The sequence below is a fragment of the Orbicella faveolata genome, unplaced genomic scaffold (genome assembly GCF_042242905.1).
Source record: "Orbicella faveolata isolate gen_17 unplaced genomic scaffold, um_ofav_v1 contig_24, whole genome shotgun sequence".
Lineage (NCBI taxonomy): Eukaryota > Metazoa > Cnidaria > Anthozoa > Scleractinia > Merulinidae > Orbicella > Orbicella faveolata.
In genome coordinates, this window is record NW_028301552.1 from 20,026,356 (window position 1) to 20,045,000 (window position 18,645).

The following is an 18,645-nucleotide window of genomic DNA, read 5'->3' on the forward strand; positions in this document are numbered from 1 at the left end:
TAAAAATACCAACAAGTGCAAAGAAACTGATCAGGCAACTAACATGCAGGCGACTTATCTCCCTTACTGCCTACACTGTTGATCACTTGTGCAAGTTAGGTTAATATTATGAGATCACAAGCCATATCAGTGCACTGATCTCCCATGTATGGAATGAGGGAAACTCCCTCTTTGATTATTATTTTTGTAAATCAACTTTCGATTTCACATTTAGTAGTTTCGCAATGCCCGTAAGGTTAGCTGCGCAGACGTTTTGTCGTTTTAGAAACTCAGACTTCTCCAATCTCGTGAAGTAATTGGTGTAAACATTTCTCCACAGGCTACCGAGTCATCTGAAGGATAGTTTTCTGTCTGATCAGCTGAGGTGAAGGTCCGGGGTTGGTATTTGATATACGACATATGTTTAATCTTTGTTGACGCATTTTGAATCCATATGTATTGTTTGTATTTAGATCTGGCCGTTTTTGGTGGGGTATGAACTATTCATATTTAAATGCTTTAATTATGTAATGAAAAGAAACTGCTAAGCTCTCATACTTGAAAACTTTGTGGAGATATAAACTTAAGCATAAACAACGTGCTTCACGAAAGTCGAGAAATCATTTGTAGTTCAGTTATGCATGAAATGAAGGGAACCCCCCTCTCGATTTAATTTGTTATTTAACTTCCTGTTTCACTTTCTGTTGTGTCCCAACACACGGTAAGGTAAGGTGCGCAGACGTTCTTCAATTCAGAAACTCCAACTGTTGAAATATTTCATATTTAATTACTATAAACTTTTCTCCATAGGCTACCGAGCCATCTGAATCATAGTTTTCTATCTGATCAGCTGAAGTGAAGGTCTGAGGTAGGAATTCGATACATAATAGATGCATTATCTTTGTTGACGCATTTTGAATCCATATGCATTGTCTGTATTTGTTTTCTTGTGGGGAATGAAGTGTTCATATTTTGACTAACAATTAAAAATGCTGCTGTTGTATGTATTTTTTCTACAACGTTACTCTGTCACATATATTCCATATCCAGAAATTGCCGAAAGCCACCACTCGATATTACTGAAGCCATTGAAGGTCATTGAACTTCCCGTATCAAAATCAACTTTATCGCAGAGTATTCCATTGTTTCTTAGTCTGTTTATTTCTCAAAGGGGCGACTGTCTGTATTTCAAAGGGGAAGGAGGCAAGTTAGGGGATCTTAGTGGAGCTATGTCCTTTATTCGACTTTTAGCGGTGTTAATGTGTATTTTTGTTGATGACGTTACTCACTAGTGACTGAGAATTGCTCATTGTCACGATATATCCTTGAAAGTAATCAAGTGTGAAAAAGAAAAGTCTGAAAGAAAACAGTAAACTGCGATATACTTTCGCTGTTGTAGGGGATTCGGTGATATTTGTAAAATGGCCAGGCTAGAAGCCGTCTTTATAGATCTTCTGAACAGGGGTGGACGGAAGAGAGTGAAATAGCTTTCACTGTCAGTCGTCTGGTATTTAAATACTTTGACAATAAGGGTGTATTCCTAACAAAGGTTGAAAAATTGACTAAAAATACCAACAAGTGCAAAGGAAGTAATCAAGCAAGTAACATAAAGGCGACCTTTTTCCCTTTGTCTTCCACTACTGATCACGTGTAGAAACCAGATTATTATTATGAGGTTACGAGCCAGATGCGCTGATCTCTCATGGAGTGAGGGAAAAACCCCTATTTCATTATTTGTAATTCAAGTTTTTGTTTCGCTTTCAGTCATTTGGCATTTACATAAATTGAAAATGAGGGTGCATTCGTAATTTCAGATGAAAGACTGACTAAAAATACCAACAAGTGCAAAGAAACTGATCAGGCAACTAACATGCAGGCGACTTATCTCCCTTACTGCCTACACTGTTGATCACTTGTGCAAGTTAGGTTAATATTATGAGATCACAAGCCATATCAGCACACTGATCTCGTATGTATGGAATGAGGGAAACTCCCTCTTTGATTATTATTTTTAGTAAATCAACTTTCGATTTCACATTTAGTAGTTTCGCAATGCCCGTAAGGTTAGCTGCGCAGACGTTTTGTCGTTTTAGAAACTCAGACTTCTCCAATCTCGTGAAGTAATTGGTGTAAACATTTCTCCACAGGCTACCGAGTCATCTGAAGGATAGTTTTCTGTCTGATCAGCTGAGGTGAAGGTCCGGGGTTGGTATTTGATATACGACATATGTTTAATCTTTGTTTACGCATTTTGAATCCATATGTATTGTTTGTATTTAGATCTGGCCGTTTTTGGTGGGGTATGAACTATTCATATTTAAATGCTTTAATTATGTAATGAAAAGAAACTGCTAAGCTCTCATACTTGAAAACTCTGTGGAGATATAAACTTAAGCATAAACAACGTGCTTCACGAAAGTCGAGAAATCATTTGTAGTTCAGTTATGCATGAAATGAAGGGAACCCCTCCTCCCGATTTAATTTGCTATTTAACTTCCTGTTTCACTTTCCGTTGTGTCCCAACACACGGTAAGGTAAGGTGCGCAGACGTTCTTCAATTCAGAAACTCCAACTGTTGAAATATTTCATATTTAATTGCTGTAAACTTTTCTCCATAGGCTACAGAGCCATCTGAATCATAGTTTTCTGTCTGATCAGCTGAGGTGAAGGTCTGAGGTAAGCATTCGATGCGGGACATATGTTTAAACTTTGACGAATTTTAAATCCATATGTGTTGTCTGTATTTTAGATACGGTTTCTCGTGGGGAATGGACCGTTCAAATTTTGCTTAATAGCGAAACATGCTGCTGTTGTATACATTTTTTTCCTACAACGTTGCTCAGTCATATGAATTTAATGTCCAGAAATTGCGAAAGCAACCACTCGATATCACTTAAGTTCATTGAAGGTCATTCAACTTCGCATATCAACTCAACTTTATATCCGAATATCAACTGTTTCTTAGTTTAGTTAATTCTCAAAGGGCGACTGTCTGTATTTCAAAGGGAAAGGAGCCAAGTTAGGTGATCTTAGTATATTTCATAACCAGAAATTGCGAAAACGACCACTCGAGATTTGTTTTTGTCGCGTCATAAATTGTCACACAAGTTTGTCGGGGCATTTTATCTCAAGAGGGTATGTCGTGTATTCGACTTTTAGCGGTGTTAATGTGAATTTTGTTGATGACGTTACTCGCTGGTGACTGAGAATTACCTATTGTCACGATATATCCCGAAAAGTAATCAAGTATGAAAAACAAAGAGCCTGAAAGAAAACAGTAAACTGTGATAGACTTTCGCTGTTGTAGGAGTTTCTGTGATATTTACGAAGTAGCCTGCGAGGAAGCTGTCTTTACAGCTCTTCTGAGCAGGGCGGGAAAGAAGAACAAGGGGAACCAGACAGGATATGTCAATTATTGACATACATGTAGCTGATAAATCATTTGGTGTTTATATACTCGCGCCATAAAGTTGTATTCGAAATCAAAGATGAAAAACTAACCAAAAATACCAAGTAATCAAGTAATTAACATACAGGCGACTTTTCGAATCCTTTCCCTTACACACTAGTTATTGATCACGTGTAAAAGCTAGATTAATATTATGAGGTCACGAGCTAGATGCGCTGATCTTTCATGGGATGATATAGTCCCTATAGTTGATTAGTAGTAGAAGTCATTAGTAGAAGTCTTTATAAAGAAATCAGTGACAACATACGTGTGGCTTTACAATCAATAACAAACTAAGCTAAACTAGAAAAAACCTATCATATGTATTACAAGAAAGATTTTAAGAAATAAATTTAAAAAGACATCTATTTAAAAAAGCCCGTTTGAATCGTTCCGTTTTTACTTTAGAGAGTATGTAATTTGTATTTCAACTTTTGGTTTCGCTTTCAGTCATTTTCTACACACTGTAAGGGTCTAGTCGATTCAGAAACTCAGACGTTTCCAATGTTTCTCAAGGACTCGTGTAGTAATCGCTGTAATCTGTTCTCCATAGGCTAGCAAGTCATCTGAGACCATCTGAATCATAGTTTTCTGTCTGATCAGCTGAGGTGAAGGTCTGAGCTGACGTACGTATTCGATACATAAAAGATGCATAATCTTTGTTGACGCATTTTGAATCCAGATGCATTGTCTGTATTTTAGATCTGGTTTCTCGTGGGGGAAAAAGTATTCAAATTTGGCTTAATATTTAAAGATGCTGCTGTTGTATGTGTTTTTTCTCAACGTGACTCAGTCATATGTATAAAATATCCAGAATTTGCGACACTGATCACTTGATATCACTGAAGTTTATTGAAGGTCATTCAACTTCCCGTATCAAACGTGCTTTCTGGCCTCAACTTTACACCAGAATATTCAATTGTTTCGTATTCATATCTCAAAGGGCGACTGTCTGTATTTCAAAGGGGAAGGAGGCAAGTTAGGTGATCTTAGTGGAGCTATGTCGTATCCGACTTTTAGCGGTGTTAATGTGTATTTTGTTGATGACGTTACTCGCTGGTGACTGAGAGTTGCTCATTGTCACGATATTAAACCTTTAAAGTAATCAGGTGTGAAAAAGAAAATGTGTGAACGAGAACAGTAAACTGTGATAGACTTCCGCTGTTCTAGGGGTCTTTGTAATATTCGCCAAGTAGCCTGCGAGGAAACTGTCTTTATAGCTCTTCTGAGCAGGGTGGGGTAAGGGAGAACAAGGAGAACTAGACAGGATGTGACACGAATTGACATAGCTGAAAGTCATTTGGTGTTTTAAATACCGTATTTATTCGATTAAACGCCGTCCTCGAATTAACTTATCATGATGGGGCGTTTATTCCAATAATAGACTCGAAAAGCAAATGCGGTAAGATTCCAGTTTGAGAAAGCCTAAAAAAAAAAATATTTTCCCTGATTGTATGTTTTAAGATCAGTACATTCGAAGCTCAAAGGAATACAATCAAAACACGAGAACAATGTACGGTAGTTGACAGAACAGCTTAATAAAGGTTTGGAGACAACGATGTTTTTCAGTTCGAAGAGAGTATAGTTCGATGCTCTTTCACTAAGTCAGAGCAGATGTGCTGATCTTTCACGGAATGAGGGAAAAACCTCTATTTCATTATTTGTAATTCAACTTTTGGTTTCACATTCAGTCGTTTTACAATGCGTGGTAACGTAAGTCGTGCAGAAGTTTCGAAGATTCAGAAACTCAAGCTTTTCCAATGTTTCTAAACGAGCCGTGCAGTAATTGCTGTAAACGTTTCTTCACAGCCTAGAGAGTCATGTGAATCATAGTTTTCTGTTTAGTTCAGGTGAAGGCCTGAGGTAGGTATTCTATATGATTATTCATAATCTTTGTTGACTCTCTTGTACTCATCGTCTGTATTTTAAATTTTGTCACACTCTTGAATGTTAATTAGTTAATGCAAAGTAATTGCATAGCTCTCTGATTTGAACCCTCTGTCGAGATAAAACTTATAAACAACGGACGACAGGGAAAGTGCAGAATTGCAGTCACCTTCGCCGGCATCAAGAATGCATATGCAAAACTTTTAGTTAGCCATGTTCACTGAATTTGTATCTCAAACTTGTTTTGATTAGGGATTAATATCTCCATGTGCTGTGGAATAATTTGAGTTTCAATGTATTGTGTTCCGGGGGGTGGTGGGGTGGGTGGGTGGTGGTGCAAACTTTCTGCGTGTTCGAAGAAATACGTTTTGACTTCTTTCTTTAATCTCACCTCTTTTTCGTCTTATTGTCCGTGCCGATGTAATTGTTGTGAATCAAGGTAAAAGTAACCTCTATTTCGGTTTTGCGTTTGAAAACGACCAGCTTAGTTGAGTAACTCTTACTTGTGACTTTTATGCAAGTCACGCAACCGTGACATTCAAAACATGGCCTTTGTGCCTAAGACTAAATACAATTTTTTGACGGCTCTAATGGAAACTTTCATCGTTCTCTAAAAGAACGTCGATTCACGTGTACTGTGGTCATACTTTCGTATGGTCACGAGGCACATCAATGTTTTAAATAGTAAGGGGGACCCCCTATCGCCTGACCTATTTTTACTATTGTACAAATCAGCGCTCTCGAATTGTTTCCTTTGTCCACGCTCTTGGGAGGTAAATTAAAATTTTTGTAATGGAAAATAAATGAAACGGGATTTGTTGACTTTAAGCAAGTTCAAGACAGTCATGTTTATAAATGGTGTCCGGTAGTGAGGTTTGGAAAAAGAATAATATGGATAAAGATTCGATAATGTAAACAAAAATAATACGAATATTTACTTTCTTTTCATTTTGTTGATGACGCGTCTTCGCTCGGCTGGCTCGTTGGCAAAAACTGCCTTACTTATCTCATGAAAAGAAACTGCTAAGCTCCCAGACTTAAAAATTTGTTGGGATATAAAGTTAAGCATAAACGACGGGCCTCACGCAAGTAGAGAAATCATCAATAGTTTAGTTATGCATGAGGGGAACCCCCTATTTAATTACTCATTATTCAACTTTCTGTTTTACTTTGTGCTGTGGTCGGACACACAGTGAGGTAAGTTGCGCAAACGTTTTTCGATTTAGAAACTCTAACTTTTCAAGTGTTTTAATTATAATTGCTGTGAACTTTTCTCCATAGGCTACCAGTCATCTGAATCATAGTTTTCTATCTGATCAGCTGAAGTGAAGGTCTGAGGTAGGAATTCGATACATAACAGATGCATTATCTTTGTTGACGCATTTGGAATCCATATGCATTGTCTGTATATGTTTTCTCGTGGGGAATGAAGTGTTCATATTTTGACTAACAATTAAAAATGCTGCTGTTGTATGTATTTTTTCTACAACGTTACTCTGTCACACATATTTCATATCCAGAAATTGCGAAAGCGACCACTCGATAATACTGAAGCCATTGAGGGTCATTGAACTTCCCGTATCAAAATCAACTTTATCGCAGAGTATTCAATTGTTTCTTAGTCTGTTTATTTCTTAAAGGGGCGACTGTCTGTATTTCAAAGGGAAAGGAGGCAAGTTAGGTGATCTTAGTATATTTCATACCCAGAAATTGCGAAAGCGACCACTCGAGTTTTGTTTTTTTCCCGTCATAAATTATCACACAAGTTTGTCGGGGCATTTTATCCCTAGAGGGTATGTCGTGTACTCGACTTTTAGCGGTGTCCATGTGTATTTTGTTGATGACTTTACTCGCTGGTGACTGAGAATTACTCATTGTCACGATATATCCGTAAAAGTAATCAAGTATGAAAACAAAGAGCCCGAAAGATAACAGTAAACTGTGATAGACTTTCGCTGTTGTAGGAGTTTCTGTGATATTTACGAAGTAGCCTGCGAGGAAGCTGTCTTTACAGCTCTTCTGAGCAGGGCGGGAAAGAAGAACAAGGGGAACCAGACAGGATGTGTCAATTATTGACATACATGTAGCTGATAGTCATTTGGTGTTTATATACTCGCGCCATAAAGTTGTATTCGAAATCAAAGATGAAAAACTAACCAAAAATACCAAGTAATCAAGTAATTAACATACAGGCGACTCTTCGAATCCTTTCTCTTACACACTAGCTATTGATCACGTGTACAAGCCAGATTAATGTTATGAGGTCACGAGCCAGATGCGCTGATCTTTCATGGAATGAGGAAAATTCCTTATAGTTGATTATTTGTAATTCAACTTTTGGTTTCGCTTTCAGTCATTTTCTATACACAGTAAGGGTCTAGTCGATTCAGGAACTCAGACTTGTCCAATGTTTCTCAACGACTCGTGTAGTAATAATTTGGTGTAATCGGTTCTCCATAGGCTAGCAAGTCATCTGAGACCATCTGAATCATAGTTTTCTTTCTGATCAGCTGAGGTGAAGGTCTGAGCTGAGGTATACATAATAGATGCATAATCTTTGTTGACGCATTTTCGATCCATATGCATTGTTTGTATTTTAGATGTGGTTTCTTTTGGGGGAATGAAGTATTCAACTTTTGCTTAATATTTAAAAATGCTGCTGTTGTATGTGTTTTTTCTCAACGTGACTCAGTCATATGTATAAAATATCCAGAAATTGCGACACTGATCACTTGATATCACTGAAGTTTATTGGAGATCATTCAACTTCCCGTATCAAACGTGCTTTCCGGCCTTGACTTTATACCAGAATATTCAATCGTTTCGTATTCATATCTCAAAAGGCGACTGTCTGTATTTCAAAGGGGAAGGAGGCAAGTTAGGTGATCTTAGTGGAGCTATGTCGTATCCGACTTTTAGCGGTGTTAATGTGTATTTTGTTGATGACGTTACTCGCTGGTGACTGAGAGTTGCTCATTGTCACGATATTAAACCTTTAAAGTAATCAGGTGTGAAAAAGAAAATGTGTGAACGAGAACAGTAAACTGTGATAGACTTCCGCTGTTCTAGGGGTTTTGTGATATTCGCCAAGTAGCCTGCGAGGAAACTGTCTTTACAGCTCTTCTGAGCAGGGTGGGGTAAGGGAGAGCAAGGAGAACTAGACAGGATATGCCACGAATTGACATAGCTGACAGTCGTTTGGTGTTTTAAATATCGTATTTATTCGATTAAACGCCGTCCTCGAATTAACTTATCATGATGGGGCGTTTATTCCAATTATAGACTCAAAAAGCAAATGCGGTAATATTCCAGTTTGAGAAAGCCTAAAAAAGTTATTTTCCTTGATTGTATGTTTTAAGATCAGTACATTCAAAGGAATATAATCAAAACACGAGAACAATATACGGTAGTTGACAGAATAGCTTAATAAAGGTTTGGAGATAACTATGTTTTTCAGTTCGAAGAGAGTATAGCTCGATGCTCTTTCACTAAGTCAGAGCCAGATGTGCTGATCTTTCACGGAATGAGGGAAAAACCCCTGTTTCATTATTTGTAATTCAAATTTTGGTTTCACATTCAGTCGTTTTACAATGCGTGGTGACGTAAGTCGTGCAGAAGTTTCAAAGATTCAGAAACTCAAGCTTGATTAATGTTTCTAAACGAGCCGTGCAGTAATTGCTGTAAACGTTTCTCCACAGCCTACAGAGTCAACTGAATCATAGTTTTCTGTTTAGCTCAGGTGAAGGCCTGAGGTAGGTATTCTATATGATTATTCATAATCTTTGTTGACTCTCTTGTACTCATCGTCTGTATTTTAAATTTTGTCACACTCTTGAATGTTAATTAGTTAATGCAAAGTAATTGCATAGCTCTCTGATTTGAACCCTCTGTCGAGATAAAACTTATAAACAACGGACGACAGGGAAAGTGCAGAATTGCAGTCACCTTCGCCGGCATCAAGAATGCATATGCAAAACTTTTAGTTAGCCATGTTCACTGAATTTGTGTCTCAAACTTGTTTTGATTAGGGATTGATGTCTCCATGTGCTGTGGAATAATTTGAGTTTCAATGTATTGTGTTCCGGGGGGTGGTGGGGGAGGAGGGGGGTGGTGGTGCAAACTGTCTGCGTGTTCGAGGAAATACGTTTTGACTTCTTTCTTTAATCTCACCTCTTTTTCGCTTTATTGTCCGTGCCGATGTAATTGTTATGAATCAAGGTAAAAGTAACCTCTATTTCGGTTTTGCGTTTGAAACCCACCAGCTTAGTTGAGTAACTCTTACTTGTGACTTTTATGGAAGTCACGCAACCGTGACATTCAAAACTTAGCCTTTGTGCCAAAGAGTAAATACAATTTTTTGACGGCTCCAATGAAAACTTTCATCGTTCTCTAAAAGAACGTTGATTCACGTGTACTATGGTCATACTTTCGTATGGTCATGAGGCACATCAATCTTTTAAATAGTAAGGGGACCCTCTATCGTCTGACCTATTTTTACTATTGTACAAATCAGCGCTCTCGAATTGTTTCCTTTGTCCACGTTCTTGGGAAGTAAATCAACCTTTTTGTAATGGAAGTTAAATGAAACGGGATTGGTTGACTTCAAGCAAGTTCAAGACAGTCATGTTCATAAATGGTGTTTGGCAATGAGGTTTGGAAAAAGCATAATATAGATAAAGATTCGATAATGTGAACAAAAACAATACGAATATTTGCTTTCTTTTGTATTTCAGTCATGGCGGAGAGTGGAAATAAGTCACGTGAAGCAAAAGTGGATTTTGATGAAGATGTTTTAGCAGGTAAGAAGTCAAAACTGGAAACACCTTTACAAGAAATGAAGTATTTATCATCGGTTTCAGTGCGCGGCTGGTGTAAAAGCATCAAATATTTTAAAGCTAACTAACTGGTTTTAAAATAGTCGTGGAACTTGAAGCGCAATGTTATTTTGTAGTGAACAAGGTCTACAATGCAGGCTGTGGAAATCTAATGTCATCCCCTCTAACTTATTTGATAGCCCGAAATATAAACTAATTTATGAGGCTTGAATGCACTTGACACCTTAATACCTAGAAACGGTAAAAAGGAAAAATTACTTGAGATGTAAATAGGCGAAACAAGACAAAAGACAGATCCAAGAACTTTATTTATTTTTGTACACAACTATTTTGCTGTTTTGCAACGTTATTTGTTACTAATTGTCATTATATTAATTATGTTGTAACAGGAGCCATAATCGATTATGGCTCCTGGTTGTAAATTACTGCTGGTAGTTACGAAGTAGAGCAGTTTTCAATTGAGTATCGTTATTAAACCAAAACCAAAGTAATAACTCTAGCCAATCACAAAGGTGACAGACAATCCAATGAACCAATTAAAACTAAGTAAATACATGTAACTGAAGCGAAGCGCGGGAAAACGTGTGCGAGCGAATAAGGATTGGTTTTGGTTTCTCTTCTGATTGGCTGTAAAAGTGGCACTAGTTTTTTCAGCCAATCGTGTAGCGTATAGTTACACAAAAGCAATTACTTTTCAACACTCAAATGAAAACAGCTGTAAGGAGTTTTTGAATAACAAAGCGAAGTTTCTTTTCCCGACGTATTATCAGTCATAGCCCATGGCCCAGCACCAGGCCCAGGCCCTTCTGATGAAAAACCTGATTTTGATGATAATACTCTAAGAGGTAAGAAAATAACTGCCGATTAGTTTATTATATAATACACTATTAATTTTACACCAAATCGAACCTGTTCGGCTAGTTCTGGTGGGATTCTGAGCCATGGCGGTCAGCGGTTGGGTCGCCGGGGGAAACTCTTGGGTAACACACACACACACACACACACACAAAATATTTTTTTTGATTAGTTATTGACGAGATCAAACGGGCCCGCCATATCCCCGAAGCTGAAGCGTACCAAAAAGGTACGATTAGGCATTAACTGTATTCTAATTTGACCCAAAAGCTGGTAACATCAAGTCATTAGTCAGTGATTTGATATCTTGTTTTATAAAAAAGAGTAAATCATGAACCACATGGTTTACATGTAAAACTTCTCTGAGATACACACAACTGTTCGCTTTTAGTCCATGGGCCTGGGCAGGTTCTTAGTACCACTCGGGGGGAGAAAATGTGAGTGATATATGATGAAAGGTTGTATGAAGGACTTTTCAAATTTACTTGATAGCAATCGTGAAAGAGTAGCTTTCAGTATTTTTTGCCTACTCCTTTTTTTCAAAAATATTGCCGTGACATGGAAACGAGGCTCACATTAAAACAGTTATTTTAAATGCATTCTCTATTTCTAATATTAATAAATTACTACATTGTACAGTAAACAGCTTTTCTCAACATTTTTGGTTAAAAACTAAAATTATAAGTTGATTTGAAAAAGAAAAACTTACATGAAACCATGCAGCTCAAACTCGAAAAGCATCATGGGTAACATCTAAGATAACGGTCTCGCTGCATGGTAAATACTTCAAAGTTCGTGCCAAATTTTCGCAGTTTGGACGCTTTTTATCAAGTAATATAGAGAAACAGGGAACACTTAGTATTTTTATGCTCACTGAACAAAATACTTACAAAAATTCAAGAGTCTGTTCGACTCAAGGAAACTTGACTGCTACTTACAGTTTCAATTGTTGTTTTATTCCTAGACCAAACTAAAGACCTGCTTTTAAAACTTGTATTATTCACTGTTCACATGACGAAAGTCTGCTAATTATTCCTATTTTTAAAAAAGATTCGACTCTTTGAAATATTTATTGAACGCGGCTACAATTAAAAGGCATGGGCCATTGCTTTATTCATTGGCAGAGAATACCAAGGAAGGAGAAATTCCCCAAGTCATATATCACAGGAAATGCCGTAGTCTTTTTAGCATGAAGCGAGATTAGTTGGAGAGCATTTTTCAAACAACGGCTGCGAAACAGATTTCGAAGTTTAATTTGCAAAGCGAAGGGCAAAGATCTCGTCGGCAAGAGCCAAGCACGAGCGGAACTTACTCGAAAATGTACACTTTTTGCGAAAATAAGACTGCATGTACAAGAACACGCGATCCCTTTGACTCAGTAGGTTGACTTGTATTTAGATGCTTTAGAAAAGCTGCTATTGCTGCGGATGATAGCAGGCTTATTGGCCTTGCCTGTCGTGATTTGGTAGCAGCTGAAGCGTGTTACCATGATCGGTGCTTTTGAGATTGTACCTGACCAGATAAAGCGGGCAAGTACACTGACTTGGAAAGCAGTGAACCGGACTCGGATGAAAACCAATTTTTTTGATGTAGAGTCTCAAGCTTACGACGAAATGTTTGAGTTTAATTGATCAGATTTATTAAATCCCAGGCTTATTTAGATGGTTGATCTGAGAGAGAAGCAGTAATCTCCATGCGATCAATGGGCGCTACTGAAATATCCGAATCAACTAAAAAGACATTTCTGAAGAAAGTTAGAAAACGATTTCGGCGACATGTTACAATTTGGAGATCTCATGAACAATAATTAAGTCTTTGTTCTTTCCAACAAGTTTTCAAATGCTCAACTAGCCAGAGAGATGGTAACTTTATCTCAGCAATTCGACAACAGGGCTGACTCCCTGTAAAGTCAAGGAAAATAGCAAGTTGGACTGTACATCTGTAATGTAGTTCTTTCAAATAACACTGAAATGGCATGGCCACCGAAATCTTCTAAACTATGTGACAATGCAATCAATCTCCCAGCAGAACTAGATGCCTTTTTATATACTCGTCTAACTAGCAACTTAGAAATCCCAACGGAATATCCTCATCGCTACCGGTGCCTTGTTGGCAACTCTTTTGGGCAAGACATTATATACTTGATAACTGGAGGAAAACCTTCCACGTAAATGCTATTACCATACGCAGATAAAACTTTGCAAACTGCAATGTTGAACTTATACAGATGTTAAGCCGATGTGGGCGTGGGATTGCCTATACGCAAATTGAGGAAATAAACACAGCCGGCTTTGCCTACAAAAAATGGCCTTGACGCCTGATAATGATGTTCATTTGCCGAAAAATATTCAAGCAACGCTCGCGTGGGATAATATTGATAGAATAGAAGAGACGCTTTATGGCGCAGGAACATCTCATCGAATAAATGTTATTGCGGTCTAAGCCAGGCATTTTGGTCCCGGAACCTCCTTCCGCCCCCTGGAGCTGAGCAAGCTAGGACAAGGAAAAGAAACATTGATCTTCCAGTGATCTCGCTTGTACCCCCATGTAACGCTGGTGATCGCGCGACACGAAGAAGACATGAAATTGATGATGTCGATGCTCGAAGGAAGCTGGATCAATCCCTTTAAGGGAGAAGGCAAGACCTAGTTGTCTATCTACCGGCAACCTCGCAACTCCTGAGAGAGACAATGATCTGCATGCCTCCGGCAGAGGCTTTCGGACAGACGCTTTATAAGACATTTTGTCATGATAGGCAGTTAAACAAGAAGATGAAAGGACAAATAGGGTCAAGAAAGGGAGTAATCATTAAAGCGGATCGTGCGCAGTTTGCTCAAACGATCATTACCGCTGAGAACAGAACGTTGAAGATGAATGATGTACTGAACCACCCTCTCGGATCTTGCCCTTGGGCCCTTGACTCGACTGATGCCGAGATTGCTGAAGAGAACCAGCAAATCATCACTTGCCAAGGAGCCAGCCAGAAGAATATGACAGCAGCAGATATGATTCCTCAGCCGTGTGGGCGAATTTTTGACGGAATGGTAATGGTCCAGGAGATAAGAGGCGACCAGAAAACATTTGCTGAATTGGCTGACAGTATGATGTCCATGGTTTTGCATGAAGGAACAGACAGCCAGCGTATTGACGTGGTCTTCGACGTTTACAGAAATAATTCGATCAAAAACCACAAGAGAGAGAAGAGAGGCTCAGAAAGCGGGCATAAAGTCAGAAACGTCAAGGCAGACTACAAGATACATCAACAGCAAGAGAACAACTAAGGTCGACGCACGAGGAAGCAGGTACCAGAGTGTTTCTCCGTCTAAGGCTTTTTTTTTATTATCGCATGGTTATGGAGTATGTAACGCCATTGGACTTTGTTGTAGGATATTCTGTGCCAAACAAGGCAAAGTTGACTCGAACCAGCTGCCTCCCTGTGCGGATTGTTTCTGTTGTTTAAGGATATACTCCTTGAGAGCAAACTACCAATTGCAAGCAGCTATTTGGAGAAGTTTACAGAGCTGCCCTCTAGTCCCTTCACCAGTTGGTCAAAGATGGGTCGAGAAGTGCTGCAACTTATCCATCAATGGATGAATGGCAAACCCTGCCCTGCAGTTCTTCTTGAGTTTCTCTCCTGTTTTTGTGCAAGATCGTGCGAGATCATGCAAGCTGTCCACGTGCCGACCTGCCTTACAAATGACCTTAAATGCACCGATATGTGCCGTCTTCGTGACTGCAACAATAGAGGCCTTAAGTAATGACGACAGCGACGCCAGAGACGGCGTCCAGTAAAAAATAGTTTTATATTTTACCTTCGAATTTCGCAGCAGTATAGATTTGTTCGTTATATCTATCTGTCCAGGAAGTTACTCAAGCTAAATGTGTAATGTTAAGTATATATGAAATAATTCATATTTGAACTGCGGTAGTAGATGAAAGTGAAGTATGATCATCGCAGTAAATTTTCCAATTTAAGCAACTGGAAAGAAGAAGCCTGAAAAAAAAATCAGGGCTTCAACGGGATTCGTACCCGTGACCTCCGCGATACCGGTGCGATGCTCTACCAACTGAGCTATGAAGCCACACATTGGGAGCGAGGTCAATTAATTGAGTTCATATCTTCCCGTGAGTGAAATGATGTGAAGTATATATGAAATAATTCACTTTCATCTACTACCGCAGTTCAAATATGAATTTTTTCATATATACTTCACATCATTTCATTTCGTTCTCGTTGCCGTTGCCGTCGTGGTTTGCTTAAGTTCTCTAATTGTTTTGCTCATTAAACCTTTTGTTTGTTGACGTTCTCGTTGCCGTCGTGGTTTTCTTTAACTCCCTAATAGTGCTGAGGAGGAGGAGATTCTTGATGAACAATGCTCTGATGACGAGGAGGATGAGGAAAATTAAGGCATTTTAAATATCAATAGAAATAATCCGTTAAGCTAGATTAAGAAGATAGTGTCGAGGAAATTGTGAAACCATTACTCCTCCACGTAAATTATGCTTTCTTTTTATGGCAATATTTCTCAATTTCTTATGAATTTTTGGGCTTCTTCAACATAAGGGAGCTTTTCAAGAGTTTTTTTAATTGCATAATGAGTGCTTTGAATCAAAAGGGAAAATGCTTTCAATTTTCAAACACTTTTGCCACATTCTGCTTTAGAATAATAGTGTTTTAACAGCGAAGATGGCGGATCCAAGATGGCCGAAAGGTATTAATTGAGAACCACTGTCTTGATAGCAATTGCATCTCACCAAATCATTAGTTGTGAATCACTTATTTTCTCCTGCTTTCGTTTGGTGAAAATTCTGCGAGATCAACGCATTAATTTATAAAAAAAATACTTAAAAGTTCTTTTGTTAAAATTTAAATATCTTTCAGCGTTGCCATGGAAACAAAATCCTTAAAGCTCATGTAAGTTTTAACTAAGTGGTTTAAAAACTCATCTGGCAGAAATTTCTATCATTGCACATATAAAGTACCCTTTACGTATGGTTATTGAGCAGGGAAATACTACTTTTAAGCAGTCATTGCTTGTATGCTGATGATTCTGTAGAAATGAGTGATGTCAGTTTGTCACGTGATAAATCCTATGAAGCTACTCATTTAGTATTGCTATCATACATAATATGAAACTAAAGTAATTGCAGTTTTCAAAAATATATGGTAGCATTACTCTCCCTGAGTAGTACCGAAATGCTATTTTTTGGGGTCCTGGCCCATGGACTATTTGACTACTTTTATCTTCTACTACGAAGTAGTGTAATAAGAAGGGGGTAGCCTAAAAGGCCTTTTGATTAAATACTTACAGAATGATATTTATTCAAAAATGATAACTATTGCAATCCGAAGTGAAAACTCACAGACCATTACACAGAAAAGAACTGAAAAAGATTGAATGCCATTTAATTCAGACGTACTTTTGTAGGGTTAACTCATGCTCGGATATAAAATCTACTAATACATAATGTTAGCTGCGCATAGCTGTGTGCACATCACGTTCACCCAACTACTTGCTCCAGAGTGGCGCATAAGGCCTGTCCCACTCTGCAAGAAAATGAACAATGTAAGGGAAACAAATTAAACAATGCTTAGCCGTACAAAATAAGTTACTAATCAAATTTGTTTTTTTCAGCGATAGCAGAAGTCTATCAGGAAGAAGGTGACAAAGAAATCACAAGAAAAGAAGTTTGTAACGCGATATACTTCTACACAGAAGGAATTCATGTGAACTGCAAAGATTTCCAGCTGAATGCCAAGCTGTACAGCCATAGGGCAACAGCTTATTACCATCTTGGTAAGATTTAAATTTATCCACCAATCAAAAGAAGTTGTTGCTTTCTTTGCATTCAGCCTTTCACTGATGATTATAATAGAAACTATCATTCGAACAGATGATATTGGGAAACTAACTTTCCGGGGAAAACTATCAGTCCATAGAAATAAATACTTAATTGTCTTTCATGTTCACCGGTAAATTTTCTGGTATTTTCTGAATTTGCGCTTTTTTTATGCTGAGTTGCTACTTCTTTGGGTGAAATTATACTTGCATGTGTAAATTAAATACAACTCTACATGCCAAAGTGTGTTCTCTTTACAATCTCAAACCTCTTTACGCTCGATTGTTGTTTTACTGTATCGCAGTTCATTGCAGTTTTCAGCCTGAAAACTGCTTATTCGTGCTATTTCCAAACAGAAAGCCGCACAGAAGCGTATAAGCTCTTTTACTTCATCTAAAAAAAATGAAATAGGAACGTTTCATGACCTACTTCAGTGAACGGACACTATAGTTTGATATTCACCAATGGGTAAACCACCGTCTGATAGTGTCTGCGCAAGATCATATTGTGAGATCAGTTTTGGCCTAAGCCGCCAGACAGTGCCCCAGCCCTCCCTGGGACGAGAAATGTCGCGTCCGTGATCAGTTTTAGCGAATCAGAATGAGAAAATTTAGCGGTGAGCCAAGAGAGATGCTAAGTGATGATGCTGCATAAAAAAAATATGTCAATTGTATTTGGAATGTCCCTACTATCGATCTAAGACCACCCTTGACAAAGGTTGCAATTCAGCTCGCTTCACGCGATGTTAATCCAAAACCTTATTGATCTGCTGTTTAGCTTGCCTTGTTTTATTCCCTTCAGATCTATTTTACTCTGCTGTGTTGGCGAAGAATCGTTCAAGTTTTACTCTTTTTCAGTATTAAACCTGATTAAAACGCAACAGTTTTATTCCCAACTGCCCCCGGTCGTTTGTTCCCATAACCCGATAACTCTCCATAACGTGCCCTGGGAGGTTTGATTTAACGAGAGTCTTCCGTATTTCAAGGATCGGAACAGAACCATTGCGTGCGACTAAATTGAGAGGGGTCTGAGCATCGAAAAAAGACACACACATTGCATATCTCTACAACCTCGTGAGCTCTTATCGCTTTTACTTTTTCGCTACTTCTTCGTCTTCTGTGCATGAAATGTTTTCTTCAATTCTATTACTCAGGGAATTTCCACGAGGCCCTGAATGATGCAACGGCTGCCGTCAATTTGGAACCAACTTTGACTAAGGCCATAGAAACAGGTAAAATCCTTGACTTAACTGATTTATATTTATGACATGAATTTTACAATAACTGAAGAAATTATCGCACACTCGTTGGCTAATTTTCATTGTCAATAAGCGAACAAACGCGTGAATTTATAACTTATGCGATGTTGACGCGACGAGCAAAAGCGGCTGAGCGGACAATTTGACAATTTATTATTATGAAAAAACAAATTGACGCCAATTTTTCATGCGTCTGTCCTGTCATTGACAATAAATTTTGTCGTAACATTGTCAGAGTAGTCTTTTGATCTACTCGGCTATCGCCTCGTGGATCCACAGCTATTTTGACAATGTTATGACGAAATTCATGATCAATAACAGGACAGACGCATGAAAAAGGGCTTCACTTTGTTAAGTCGACAGCTATCGTATCGAACTCTTCAACTGCAAATGACATTAATCTCTTTTCAACGATATTCCCTCTTATGAGCGTCCATTGCAAGCTATTTCGAGTCCAATACCAAATTACGAATATGACTTTTGCAAGAATAAATCAGGTTTTAGATGTTTTCTTCTGTGCATTGTAAGTAGTATTTTTTTGA

At 38.2% G+C, this 18,645-nt stretch overlaps 2 protein-coding genes across 7 annotated transcripts in view; both read left to right on the forward strand.

Moving 5' to 3' along the window:
• The window catches only part of LOC149110816 (uncharacterized), a 40,207-nt gene that overhangs the window by 6,614 nt on the left and 14,948 nt on the right, over positions 1 to 18,645 (forward strand). The window contains exons 6-15 of one of the 6 annotated variants that reach the window (XM_089291135.1): positions 320 to 705; positions 790 to 847; positions 2,127 to 2,184; positions 2,598 to 2,655; positions 6,596 to 6,652; positions 9,013 to 9,066; positions 10,048 to 10,113; positions 10,920 to 10,994; positions 16,641 to 16,802; positions 17,999 to 18,076. In XM_089291135.1, coding sequence (XP_089147261.1) covers positions 10,050 to 10,113; positions 10,920 to 10,994; positions 16,641 to 16,802; positions 17,999 to 18,076 — 379 coding nt within the window. In that variant the 5' untranslated portion in view covers positions 320 to 705; positions 790 to 847; positions 2,127 to 2,184; ... (2 more) ...; positions 9,013 to 9,066; positions 10,048 to 10,049. Of the gene's footprint in view, positions 1 to 149; positions 706 to 789; positions 848 to 2,126; positions 2,185 to 2,497; positions 2,514 to 2,597; positions 2,656 to 3,980; positions 4,047 to 6,593; positions 6,653 to 7,712; positions 7,848 to 9,012; positions 9,067 to 10,047; positions 10,114 to 10,919; positions 10,995 to 16,640; positions 16,803 to 17,998; positions 18,077 to 18,645 lie in introns of those variants that run through there. The other 5 variants (XM_089291136.1, XM_089291140.1, XM_089291137.1 and 2 more) reach the window with 5 other exon arrangements.
• On the forward strand, positions 11,019 to 16,679 carry LOC149110817 (uncharacterized). The gene has a single exon (XM_089291247.1). The coding sequence runs from the start codon at positions 13,695 to 13,697 to the stop codon at positions 14,283 to 14,285; it is 591 nt and encodes a 196-aa protein (XP_089147373.1). The 5' UTR covers positions 11,019 to 13,694; the 3' UTR covers positions 14,286 to 16,679.

Bases quoted from the DNA above. Each gene is read 5' to 3' on its own strand.
- LOC149110817 (XM_089291247.1), top strand. From the start codon at position 13,695: ATGATCTGCATGCCTCCGGCAGAGGCTTTCGGACAGACGCTTTATAAG.